Source organism: Scomber japonicus, chromosome 4, assembly GCF_027409825.1.
Source record: "Scomber japonicus isolate fScoJap1 chromosome 4, fScoJap1.pri, whole genome shotgun sequence".
Lineage (NCBI taxonomy): Eukaryota > Metazoa > Chordata > Actinopteri > Scombriformes > Scombridae > Scomber > Scomber japonicus.
In genome coordinates, this window is record NC_070581.1 from 16048341 (window position 1) to 16062627 (window position 14287).

General features: G+C 40.7%; 1 protein-coding gene across 1 annotated transcript; it reads left to right on the plus strand.

Annotated features, from left to right (window-relative positions):
• The first annotated feature begins 3273 nt into the window (after positions 1-3273).
• Positions 3274-4812, plus strand: amigo1 (adhesion molecule with Ig-like domain 1). The gene has a single exon (XM_053317947.1). The coding sequence runs from the start codon at positions 3274-3276 to the stop codon at positions 4810-4812; it is 1539 nt and encodes a 512-aa protein (XP_053173922.1).
• The last annotated feature ends 9475 nt before the right edge of the window (positions 4813-14287 follow it).

A 14287-nucleotide genomic window follows, 5' to 3' on the forward strand; every position in this document is an offset into this window, starting at 1 on the left:
CTATATGGGTGCAGCAGCTTGCACGCACAGGCTCTCACAGCATTGCCAAAGCAAGGCATGCTGCAGCAGATCTGTGAATTGAGGAGAACCCAAAAAAATTCTCAAAAAGCAGCATGTGGGTGGATTCACTTGAGTAAAAAATGACAAGGTTTCCCCAGCTCAGTTGGCACTCATAAACAGACCTAATCAAATATATAAACAGAGTCTGCACAGTGAGCAACAATGGCAAGAGATGGATGAGAGAGTCATGGTTAGAAAGTTGGACAGGTTGGGACTGTCTGTACATGTAGTCTGGACTAATCAACTAACATTTAAAATAATAATACAATTTAAAGAGTTGTTTATGTCTCTTCACCTTTGAAGGCCCTGCACACACAATGATATCACTTAACATTGTATAGAAAATAAGACATTGTTTGTTGGACCAAAAGGATTCAAGTTCCCGAGTTCTGCATTGGCTCAAGTTGGCTGCATTGTCCGTTTCCGTCAGTAGGTCTCAATATATGACAATGAGAGCACAACCAACGTCTCAGATTTATCTGTAATCCCAATTTATCAATCAGATAATCTAATAATAAATCTGTTACTCATTCATGGCACCAGAATAATTCACAAACCAATTAATTAATAGGAACCTATGTGTGTGGTGACAAAACAGGAATCGTGGCAGCAGTCAGAACATGTAGTGATTGTTAACATATTCAGCTGTCAGATGGTGCAGTGATGATGAGGTGTAAGGAAGAGAGAAAATGTGTGACAACTTTGTGAGGCCACATTCAGCCACATGTAAATAATATGTGCCTTAATTTATGTGAGCATACAAGAATGTGCATGCCATGTCAAAAACGTACACACTACAAATCCACAGAAATTCTGGAAAAATAATTTTAACTTATTGTTGACTATGAAATTGCAATATGGTGTCTTAATGTCAGACCAGAAGATGTTTAAGCCACATGAGAAGCTTTTTAAATCATATTTACCCAAGTTTAGGGCATGAATGTTGAATGTTGTGTCTATGTGAGTTAGAGTTCAGGATATAAAGATTTATAATTTGACTTACAGTAATGGTAGTGCTCTGGGTAAGTTCATGGGATCACCCAATGTTTTGTTTAGTTTTATCCGGGGAGCATAAATGTGTAATAGTGAATGATAATAATGATGATGATGATGATGATGATGATGATGATATTATATCTAGTTTTTGACCTACATCATACAATCTTATGAACCTTAAAAACGCTTCTGCTTTTTACTTTTAATTTCTCTTGGCCGGTCCGATTTTTTCATTTTGGTTTTCATGCGCTCTCTGTGCGTCTCGAGCAGCGCATCTTTGGTGCAGTCAAATTCTGTAAACAGCGCCTTCTGGGTTATGAACGCACTACTTCAGCCGAAAAACACGTCAACCACTGCAGCAGCAGCAGCAGCACAGCACATAGACAGCAGCAGGCCTAAGGGAAACCACAGGGAGGCTTGTCAGCTACAGACTGCTCTTTCTTAATTATGTCCAATGGCTGCTGATCAGAGCCAACAGCAGCCGGACCTGCTCAAAATGCGCCAATTATCTGCAAAGGACAGATAAGCGGTCGTATGGGTACAAAGCAATATGCTCTGTTGAAATCAAAGACGGACGATTAAAACAGAGTCGTTTATGTAGTTGTCCGTACTTTAAAGGACGTGTGGCTCTTTACGTAATCTTTTTTTTTTCTTTTTGCGTAATTTTGCGCCGTGTACTGGATGCCGCGTGGACCGGGATTATTTTGGCGAGGATATCTCTAGTGCTCTCCCTCCTCCCTGCATCCGCTGTTGTCCTCAACACCAGACACACAGACTCAGGCAGACGGGGAGTATCTGTATGCAGCAACGTTGTAAACAGACGAGGAGCCGTTTTAATGAAATCCAGCATCCCTGCAACTCGGTTGAAGGTAGGTGTCTCTCTCAGTTCTCCATCTCTCGGCTCACGTTTCCATGTTGTGCTCCTTTGTTGTCGAACAGAATGGTGCAGTGCAACGTTTATACAGCTCTTCCACAAATGGACAAGGACGTCTCAGAATATGGTATTATACAATATTGAATATTGAATATAACATATTGAATGTTTGACGTCTTATTTCTTTGCTCGCCTTTATGTTGTGTTATTTTGTGATTATGTTTGTGCGTCTTAGAGAAATAAAAGAGCGAGGGGGAAAGGGAGCGAGGGAAATGGAGAGAGGGAAGAAAATCAATGTATGTCTTCCAGGAGTGTGAATGCACATGGGTTAGCGTGAGTACCCGGTGTATGCGTGTGTATTTGTGCATTGTACAAAGCAGCAGGGGAAAGTTTGTAGCTAGTTCAAAGGCATCATGCGTGAGAAACAAGCAAGACAGAGATATAGTGGTTTCATGTAAGATTACATGTTCACATGGGTGCAGAGGTGGAAAGTAACAAGAGACATTGACTCAAATACTGTCCGCAATACTGACAGTCTACTTAATTTGTTTATTTTGATTCTGAGAGACTTTGCGCCACTGCATGTTAAAGACAATTCAAATGAGTCCTTTAGGCGTCATTAATGTGTGGCTGTTGTTGCTTCTTTATTTGCATATTAAGCTTTTATTTGAAAAACAAATTACAAGCTCATAAAATATAATAGATCTCTAGAGTTTAAACCACTTGACATGTATATAGTATGTATTTAATATAAAGTAGTTAGCTCGTGCACCACTACATTAACATACTGTTAAAGGGACCCTTCTCCAAACTGAATGTCATTACTTTTAAGACTAAATTTCACTGTTGTTCATATTTGTTCATGTCTGTTTATTCTTGCTATTGCAGGTAGTATAGAAAAATGTGACCCACAAATTAAAGCATAGCAGATGTCAGACTCAATGGATTGTAATTGAACATATACATATTACAACCAATATGAGAATGATAGCAAGTTCCTGTTTTCAAATGAGATGGTGACCCATTCATTTACATTTGGATTAAAGCCTGTCCTCAGAGTATTTTCAATGTTTATGGTATTTGAATACTAATCCTCCACTGTGTATGTATGTTATTGTGTTATTTTGTGTATGTTTGTGTTTACAAACACAAACATACAGCTATCTATCTATCTATCTATAATCTAATACCCACTTATGTGTAAGAATATCTGTTTATATCCCTTGTCTTTACTTTTTTTCAGCCTTCAATCAGCAATGCCTGGGAATCCTCCAGCTGCTCTTCCATGCTATCTTCTGAGAATGGGATCATAAACCTCTCTGGGATATAGATCAACTGCTAGTATGTTGCAGCCTTCTGCTAGAACAGGTGACAGCCTGTTGGAAACGTTACCTCAGTGGAATAGGCGTCCGAGATGGGCCCTCCTCCTCACCATCTGTGTGGCTCTCCTCTGGCTTCCAGGGGCAGCGGGATCTACCCTAAACTGCCATAAGACTTGCATCTGCGCCTCAAACATAGTGAGCTGCGCCAAGATGAATATGACCACAGTCCCAACGGCACTGCCACTCTACACTGCTGTGCTGGATCTCAGCTACAATAACATAACAAGGTTACGATCAGAGTGGACCCCAGTCAAGCTACTGAAGCTCCATAACCTACTGCTCAGCCACAATGGTCTCCACTTCCTGTCTTCAGAGGCGTTCGTATATGTGAAGTACCTGCGCTACTTGGATCTGTCCTCCAACAACCTGCGGCAGCTGGATGAGATAATCTTTGACCCTTTGGTCAACCTGGAGGTCCTCTTGCTGTACAATAACCAAATTTCCCAGATTGACCGCACAGCCTTTGTTGGCGTGACCAACCTTCAGAAGCTCTACCTTAGCCAGAACCAAATCTCCCGCTTCCCTGTGGAGCTGGTCAAGGAAAAGTACAGACTGGAGAAACTTAGCCTCCTGGATGTGTCCTCCAACAAGGTCAAGGTGTTGCCCATTGATGAGCTTCAGGTGTTGCCTGCCTGGATTAAAAATGGCCTCTACTTCCACAATAACCCTCTGCTGTGTCACTGTGACCTCTACACACTCCTGGCCCACTGGTACATTCGAAAGCTTAACTCTGTTGTGGACTTCAAAGATGATTATACATGTGTCCTACCTGGCCCGCAGAAAACCCAAGTTGGTATTTTTGATCTCAGCGGTGACACCATGAACTGCAGCACATTCAAGGAGGCAGATGAAGAGGCTTTTCTGGAGCAAAAGCTGACCCTTGCCTGTGACACCAAACACAGAGTCACATCAAAGACCTGGACGATGCCTGGTAACATGGTGGTGACACCTGGAAACAACCAGACAGCCAAAGTCTTGCCAGATGGGAGTCTGCAGATTAGTCCGGTGAGGCTTGATGACTCTGGAACTTACACTTGCTTTGCAATGAACGAGGCCTTCAATGAGACGATCTATGTGGTGCTTAAGGTTCACAACTTCACCATGCATGGGGGCGGGGAGACCCTGAACACAGCATACACCACCTTGGTGGGCTGCCTGGCCAGTGTTGTGCTAGTGCTCATGTACCTGTACCTGACACCATGTCGCTGCTTCTGTTGCCCCAATAAGGGTAAGAATCGGGGTGATGACAGCATTCACTCCTCCATGCTCAGTGTGACACCTACCCACGAGGACCCAGCACTCAAGGCCGAACTTAACAGGCATGTGGCATTCATAGACTCTAAGGACTTACAGGGTCAGAATGGCAAGCTGAACCCCAATGGTGATGAGGATGATGATGATCTAGATGCAGAGGCCGGATCTCTTATGAAGGGAAAGAGGAAGAAGTCAGTAGCAGAGTCCATCAGCTCCGTCTTCTCAGACACTCCCATGGTGGTCTGAGATGGCAACGACAACAACGCCACACAACTGGATGTAAATGGTACAACGTGAGCCATGTTTTAAGTTCATGTAAACTTTGACCTTGTGGGAGAAAACGGAGAGATGTTCATTTGTAATTGCTTGCAAGTGATAATAAGGATCTCAAAGGGAGTAAAAATGAACTGTCTTGTTGTCAACAAGAACAATAAACAGGACTTATCCAGCATTTTAATCTGTAGCACTTAATATTCATACTGTGAAGGAAGTGCAGTGTACAAGGACAGTGAAAACTACTGAAGTCTTATGAAAGTGAAAGGTAGATGATATGTTGTTATCAGCACTCAGGAAGTGATAATACATTGTTTAAGTGTGAGAAATACATACAATGCACAGATTCAATTAGATTTGGAAACAAAATAGCTTACACTTACTTCTTTTGGCTGTTCCTGTTAGGGGTCACCACCGTGGATCATACCTGCATGTCTTTAGCATCCTTCTCCCAATATAACCAGCATCTCTCCTCTGCATGTTCAAACCATCTCAAACTCGACTTTGTCGCTCTGTCCCCAAACTATCAAATCTGAGCTGTCACTCTAATATACTCATTCCTAATCCTGTCCATCCTCGTCATTCCCAAAGAAAATCCTCTACTCCATCTCCAGCTCCAACCCCTGTCTTTTCATCAGTGCCACTGCCTCCAAACCATACAACATAGCTGGTCCCACTACATTCTTTTGAACATTCCCTACCTTGAACAGTTGACCCCACATTTAAACTCATTCACCTTTGCCACCTCTACTCCTGGCATCCTAATCATTCCGCTGTCCTCCATCCCATTTATGCACGTATATCTGTCTTGCATCTTTTGACTCTCATTCCTCTTCTCTCCAGTGTGTACCTCCACCTCTCCAGGCTTTCCTCAAACTGCTCCATACTCTCACTGCAGATCACAATATTCTGCAAACATCATAGTCTGTGGACTGGAGACTCTTGCCTGATTTTATCCATCAACCTGTCCATCACAATTGCAAACAAGAAAGGGCTCTGAGCCATTCCATTATGTAATCCCACCACCACCTTCAACCCACCCATCACCCTGCCCTTATACATATCCTGCACTGTAATTGTTCACACGTACAGTAGTATATATTGAAGCCACAGCTCATAATAAGATTTATTACAAAGACTAGAATACATTACATCTTACATCAACATTAGAGCATAAGTACATTCACCCCTCCTTTGTCAACACAAGGACAGAGATGTTCATAGACATACCACTGTCTCCAGGCTATGAATAGTTCTGTCATTAACCTTGAGTCATCTATAGAGAGGCAGCACGCCATAAACCCACAATACATGCGATCCTAGACTGATCTGTATGAGTGGGATAAAGGATATGTGTATGTATCAGACATATAGTAATTTATAATAAGAAAGTGGTAGCAGAAACTTTAAATTAAGAGGCCATTGCCATCCTACTTTATAGTAGGTGATAATTGTTTATAAATTAATTGTATATCAAAATGGTTGTCCTTAGTTATTGCACATCTAAAGAATAACCCAAGAGAAACTCGTAAGCCTTACACAATTACAAACGTGCAACGCCTCCAGCAGAAACACATTAGGCACAGGAAAGTATTTTGTCTTTACTGATTATCAACATATTGTATCAATTCTGTATGTACTGCAGACAGGTATCATGATCCATCTAAAGACTTCTGTTCTGTTGTACAAGTCCACTGAGGTGCCACTTACTGCAGAGTTTGAATACTCCTTTTGGCCAAGATTTAGCATTTGTTTTTTCAGTCACACTACCAGGAAGTCAATTACCAAGCCAGAACAACTTGGAGCATAATATGCCTCTTTCCAAAAGCATTACAAGTCACTGTTAAAAAATAATTGTGTTTTATGATGTGACAATGCTGTGGTTCAATCAATCAATCAATCAATCTTTATTTGTATAGCGCCAAATCACAACAAAGTTATCTCAAGGCACTTTACACATAGAGCAGGTTCTAAACCAAACTCTTCAGGTTTTAACTTTAAAGAGACCCAACATTCCCACATGAGCAACAGTGGCGAGAAAAAACTCCCTTTTAACAGGAAGAAACCTCAGGCAGAACCAGACTCAGAAGTGGGCGGACATCTGCCTCGACCGGTTGGGGTTGAGAGGAGAGAAAGGAAGGATAAAGGAGAGAGGCAAAGTTAAAGTCTGTTTAGTTTTAGGCACAAAAAAACACTTGGTTAGGGTTAAGGAAAGATCATGGTTTGGGTTAAATGATCACTTGCAACATAGTTTCTACTTCCATAAAGTTATGCAACCTTTTTCATCATGGCAACAGTAAACACTATAGGAACTGTCATAGTTGTTTGAAAATGCCCTGACTCGCGGTTGGAATCTATTGATCTAACTACCCATTCAACCTGCCTCCTCCTAATAATGCAAATTGTCACCTGATATTGACGTCCTCTGAATTGCGCCATTTCCATGGGTCATAATTACTATGGCCGCTAGGTGGCATAACTGTAACTAAACATTGTTTTTTCCAACAAAATTTTGGACCTTTACTGTCATTTTTCTCGTGAGGATGAGCTGACCTTGGTGTATTCATACACCATAAATTCTGTCACAATTTTAAGTATTAGATCTTGCATTTCACTCAAATGGAAAGTTCCCAATGTCACTCTGATTTAAAATGTAGCTGTCTTGCCCTGTACGTAGATATTGATGTTTGTTGTACAAGTGAACAGAGTCACCACATAATAAAACCTTCAGGCCTCCTCCAGAAGATGAAGCTTATGAATAATACTAATGAGGCTCTACATTAGATTACATTACAGGAAAGAGCTGATTTTAGTGTTAGTAGATGCTGACAGCAAACCTCTTGTAACACAGGGGATAGTCTCAACAATTAAAACTGAATTGATTTAACCATGGAAGAGGATGCAGACATCTCGTATGCTGTGTTTATTTAATTAATAAGGTTTAAAACAGGAGATTTTGTCTTAACATAAACAAAGAGTGATTTCATTCAACTGTGCAGCATTTGTGTCATAATACAACAAGGCTAGGCCAGTGTAAATGCTAATTACATCTTTTGATGGGATGCAGCTTCCCTCTGTATCCATGTCTTTGTTTCTCTGAGCAGGAGAGGATAGGTGTGTTATCATGAGTCACAGCGACACAAAGCCATTCTCTGTGGCTCCCTGTACACTGACAGGCTCAATTCATCCCAGATGTGTTTGCTTTGTTTGTGTACCCTTGTCATAACGAGGCTGCCCTTAGTTAAATTCAAAAGCAATCATTCAACCAGGCTATGAATGTGATGCCCTTTAACTAGTCTGTAATTTGTTTATGAGGGAAACGCCTGGAGCTTTCATTCCACTGAGTCATATGGTTGGAAAGTAAGATTCTGGAAAGTATAATGGAAGAATTTAATGCTGAATGTATTTTAGATTGCCAGTTCCACAAGTTCAATTACCACAGTGTATGTAATTATTGACAGTTGCGATTAAATAAAATTAAATGTCAATTTGGCTCTCAAATGTTAGGAGATATACATTTCTGGGTGCAGTAGGGTTTTTTTTTACAGAAAGTTGGTGGAAGCAGTAGAATATTCACAGTGCACCACATCTACTGTGTGGGTGAGAAAAGGAAGTCACACTTATCAGAGAGGTGCTGTGTGAATCATTCCACTCTCTCACACATAGGAATACCAGGTGGAGAAATAGCGAGCAGAAAAAAATACCACAAGACGCACTTAAATAAAGCCACATTTAGCTCTAATGCAGGCTGGCTGCAGTTGGCGAAGAATCTGTTCCATTATAAGGGATCCAAGCTCCAAATTTTGCCCTTCAGAATCTATACGTATAGTGCTGTTCCCTGCCTCCGCTATGTGGGATCAATGTAAAACTCCCAAGGTATCCAGGCATGTCATTCACAGAATCCCAAATGGATAAAAACAAAAATCATACATGGATAGTATGGCTGTCGAATAGGGCACATTGTACTGCCTGACCACCAAGGAATAGCATGTGCTTGCCCTGCAGTCACCAAGTGTCAATTAAATCTGCTGTGGCCAATGGGTAGTTTTCTCTGGGTTGTCACTCAAAAGTTGCAGTTCTGTACAAAGAAAAACTAAGTGCTGACATAGAGGAGAAGAGTGGCTTTTACTCTCCAAAGCAAATCTGCCTTCCTATATATATATCTATATATACAGTAAATATATGTATTAAGACTCACTTCTCTGTGTTCAGTATTGATTAGTTGTGTACTGCTATGTTCTACCAGTGTATTCTGACTGACTGTATTCTTGTATAATCTGATGTTGTTGATCATTTTGCATTTTGTCTGCCGCTGTGCTACTGTTAGTTGTTTCAACATTCAAGTCTTGACATAAATGTTTATTTTTTAAGTGGGGGTGGGGTTTAGTTTTTTATTGAAAGAGGATGTATAAGAATATGGTTAAACAAAAAAAATGTAACATGTATCAAAAGCTGCATAGGTAGAGTTTTGACATTATTGAACACAATACATCCTAATGGGCAGTGATTATGTAGCCACCAGTTATTTTCAGTCAGTCTTTGACTTTGCTCATAAAGCCACAGGAAATTCAAGGAGAAAGCGGAGCACTTTGTCAGATCGGCGGCAGGTGATGTCATAATGACTGTGGTGCTGAGCAAGTTGTCAGTTCAGAATGATGGGGTGTGTAGGTACAAGATCTTCAACAGATGCTGTATTTTTCAGCCAAAGCACAGAAATGTCTGTGAGTAAGACAAGTCAAATCTTTTTTCTTTTTTTTTTTATAAAACACCAGGAATGTAGGAAAACTGATCTCCCCAATCAAACCACAGAATTCCTGAAAAACAAAGGCTTTGAATGGGTCAAAACACAAAGGGTAACTAAATCTTCTCAGGACTATGTACGTTTTAAGCTCTAATGTAATATGATGTGAAAACACAATTGCATTTTAACATTTGCAGCATCAGTAACAGCAGAATCGTTGGGTTTCTAGATCTGTGCAATTCACAGGACGTTTGCTATTTGCAATAATGGCACATTAACTGTTCCGGTAATGATCAGATTATGGAGGTGGGTGGTCTCTCATTGCCTGACATACATCGATCTCCATTCATGTAATAATGTAGTAGCAATTATTAAAACATCTTTGTGGTGGTGGCTGAGAGCTCATCTCAATGTGCTACTACAAGTGTCCACAAAACAATAATGGAGCTTTTAACATCATAAAAGCACATGTTAATTGACCACTGCTCCAAAGTTGAGCTGTTTGGTCGCTGCCATAAAATCTGAAAGGTCTTGCAGCTAAAGTGGAATGGCTTTGCATGGTATGCTTAAGAGCTTCTCTGACTGCAGGATAGGTGCAACCTTGTAGGCATTAAAGATAAAGAATACTGATATATCATTTAATTTAATAAAAGATCAACATTTACACTTTGCACTGCCTCCATTTTTATTGCTTCCTCTTGCTTTCTCCACAAACATGTTCCTGTAGGTGTTTACCTTTAAATCTTTGTGGCTAGTATGGAGCATTAGAGCATCTTGAGGACAACGCTGTAGCATTTTGCCAAAAGTACTATGACTAATGCTCTGCACTGCTAACAGTGTAAATATAGTCACCATTTTGGGATACTATAGACAGAATACCATGTATTTCCTTCATTGGTAATGGAGTACATTTGGCTACATTTCATTAGAGTCTGTAGAGTCCAATCTACATACATGGGGCTTGTCATGTAATGTATAATATAAGCTCCCTGAAAACGATAACTGTTTGTCAGGCTAAACAGATTTAAGATGCCTCTAAGAATTTAATACCTGTAACATAACCAGAATAGTACAAAGAAGATTTATGTAGAATGTGTGCTTACATAACTTGGGTGAAAATGGCCAAAGGTTTATCATGCTGCTCATGAGTCGCAAAGTTGATGGTTTGCTACCATCTAGTGGTAAGATAATGTAGTGGTCTGCTGTATGTAAACATGGACATCTACTGGCCACTTCTCAGTTTTATAGTTATTTAATTTATAGGGCACTTTTCAAGATGCTTGAAGACACTTAAGTTGTTAGTGCATACAAGAACTGACACATTTTTTGCATATTTTATAACAGTATGAATGAATGTAAAGTTCTTGTTACTTAAAAAAAATTAAGCTGCTCTTGATGCAGGAACTATTTTTAGAAAAATAAGTTTTCAAACAACTGATAAAACCTCGTCAATCTCAAAGAGCAGCACAACTTTGTTTCACATTGAATCCCTACAGTGATCATTTTGTGGCATTTTTGGGGGGTTAACTTACCCAGAATTTAGATAAATGTATGATAGTGTCGTGAAGATTGTCCATACACCAAGACACTTGTAAATAAAGCAAAAGGGGAAGATATTCAAGGGTATCTTCCTGGTTTAACAGGAACAAAATCCATACTCCCTCACTGCTTGTCTGACTTGATGGCATCATCAAATGATTTAAGCTGGGACAAGCTCTAATTGGGACAAATTAGAGGCAAAATTTTGTGAATAAATCACATGACCCATAGGAACAAACAAAAGACAAAAAAATTACTATAATTGCAGTTTTACAATATTTAACGGTCCTGCGGTACGAACATTTCAGTAACAGAAGACACAGTGATGTAAGGATTCATATGTTTTTAATAGTGTTGCCATTGAATGACTTTTCATTTTAGCAGCATAATGTGTGGATCGAGGTATTTTTAAGTTCTTACACAGGCAAACAACTGAGACATTTAATTGTGTAGAAAAATAGACATTTTGCAATAGTAAACACATACGGTCATGTGCAGATTCCTGATGTCTGTGCATAAAAATGTGAAGACATAAATAAATGAGTACAAAAACACATGCACATACACTCATGTTTGTCTTTATATCTTGTGAGGACCCTAATTAACATAATGCATTCCCTAGCCTCTTACCCTAACCTTACCCATCACAACTAAATGCCTAAACCCAACCCCTACCCTAAATTGAACCTAAACCTAATCTAACTTTAAACTTAAAACTTGAGTCTTAACCCTCAAAATTAACCTTTGAAGTTGTGAGTGAGTGCCGGCTAAAATGTCCTCAAAACACTTCACAACACTGGTCTTCACCAGAAATGGGTTCTCTCAAAGATAGAAAGACACACACACACACAAACACACACACACAGGCAGCAGCTGTAGTGGGCAGCAGGCCTCTCCTCCAAATGGTCTTTTTAAGGCTGGCCTCTGTCTGTGAAGGTAAGATGAAAACAAACATTTATGAATGTTTGCATTGTTAAAGAATACAAAAACACATATTCTAATCAAGAGCATGTGCAGTGCAGTTCATGTCCATTTACAGTTAAAGGGCTAGCTAGCATCATATCATCAAAAATAAAACAAAAAACCATAGCATAGTGAGGTGGTCTACTCACTCTTTAGGAGTCTGATCTTTTCTCCAGACCCCAAGAAAGCACATCCTCGATGCTCTCTCCCTTCCAGGAGAGGAGGCTTGAGCGAGAAGGGGAGGACAAACGTTGACATTTGGAGTTCCTGGATAGTGAGGAGTTGAGGGGCGGTGATTCACTGCTGCGCTTCTGGGCAGGGACCCTGTGGTCATAGCCCACCGCTGCTTTCTGCTGAATCCCTTTGCAGCGTGGGGAGCGATGGGTTGGGTGGTGAGGGGCTGGTAAAGGACAATGCTTCTCCAACACTGACAAGTGTCTCTCTGAGGGCTGTAGCGGCTTCTTTACATGTGAGAAGGTACCATTGACTGGTCCTTGAGAGGAGGGAACATGTGTCTGGGCCTTCTCATGGAGGGGTGGGTCTCTGACATATATGGAGGATTTGTCCCCGCTGCTGTGTGACAGCTTGGTAGCTTTCTGTGCGGTGCTTGCATCTTGCATTTGCTCTGCCTCCTGCAGACGAGCCTTCCTGGGTCCCCCAACAGCATTGCGCCGTCGACCAGGCCCGATGCTTGCAGAGGTGGTGGAAGAAGGCGGATTGGTACTGTGAGATTTGTACTGATTACTTTTGGTTTCCAGTTGTCCCGGTGAGGTAGACTCAAGGTTGAGGCAGCCAGGGGGATAGGAGTGTCTGGATCTTGTCCTGACAGGTGATCCTACCATTGGAGATGTGACTTGATGTGACCTGAGACCTGATGATACTTCAGGCATTTTTCTATCATTAAAAAGGAAGAACATGTAGCAGATTAGGTTCCTGTTTTTCATGTAAATGAAAGCAAAAGCAAAACATCCACGATAACTTTCCCATATCTGGTTCTGATGGATCAGCTGCAGCCTCATTTTATAATGAGTTATTATTCAGTGGTTGAACCTCATTAATGTGAACAACCCTCTGATTAAGTTCGCTCAACTGCCTGCTGAAGTTCTGAAATCTGACTCCATAAATATGGGCAGGCAAATGCACTACAATGTTTCTGAAATCTGTCAATCCAGTAGTAACTTTGGTAAGATTAGAGTACATTTTACACATTTTTATGGATTTTATGTATACTGTGTATATATTACTTGTATTTGCAGAACCTGCTTGGAAATAAACCTGATTCTAAAGAGTATCAGATCAAGTCCAACCATTATTTATCAGATGAATAAAACATATTTAACTGGTACTTACTTCATAGCGCATGAAAAGACGGCATATGGCAAAAAATCCCAACATGTTTGTTGTCCAAACAAACTGCTACTGAGTAGATTGTACAAAGACTGATACATTTTGTAAACTATACCTGATATGTACTGAGTTATGAATCCCTGCAAGAAGAAACCAAAGCTGCACACACCAGACCCTGGCTGGATGTATTTAAGCTCACTGTGATGCTCCCTTTTCCTCCCTAATGTGCTATAACAGGTGATATATCTGCTAAGTATAGAGCAGTGATACTCACTTCCTAAAGTGTGTGCTAACGTGGTGCTCCAACATAGCACAGAGGGCAAACCGCAGGTGGTGCAAACGCCGGTCAAAGGTGAAGATGCTGCAACCTAGAGTGTGGCATCCAAAAGTGCATAGCTACAGAGCAGAAACAAGTTAATAAATACAGACACATTCAGGTCTCTTTTGGAGAAATTTCTTACCCTGAGTAAAATCCAGTCTCCCCACCTTATTTATAAAAAAGAAGGACACTGAAGTAGCACTTTTATTACATCTGAAGTGCTTTTCAATCTCGAAATTCATAAATCACAACCGCTTAAAATTGACATTTTCCTCTTAAAATAACACAAATACAGAATAACTGCTGAATAGGTCTGAAGTGGGCTACCGGCTGCTGCTTTGTTTCTGCATGTTGTGGGACTCACCCCAAGGGGTTTGGGGTGCCAGGGTGTGGCAGGCAGGTCTGTGGCTTCGTCCTGCTCATCATCTTCATTCTCCTCACTTGACAACAGGTTTTGGTTGAAGGGGTACGGATGTTGAACCTCCACTTTCACAGTACTGTCATCTTCTTCCTCCTCTGGAAAGCTTTCTGATGGATCC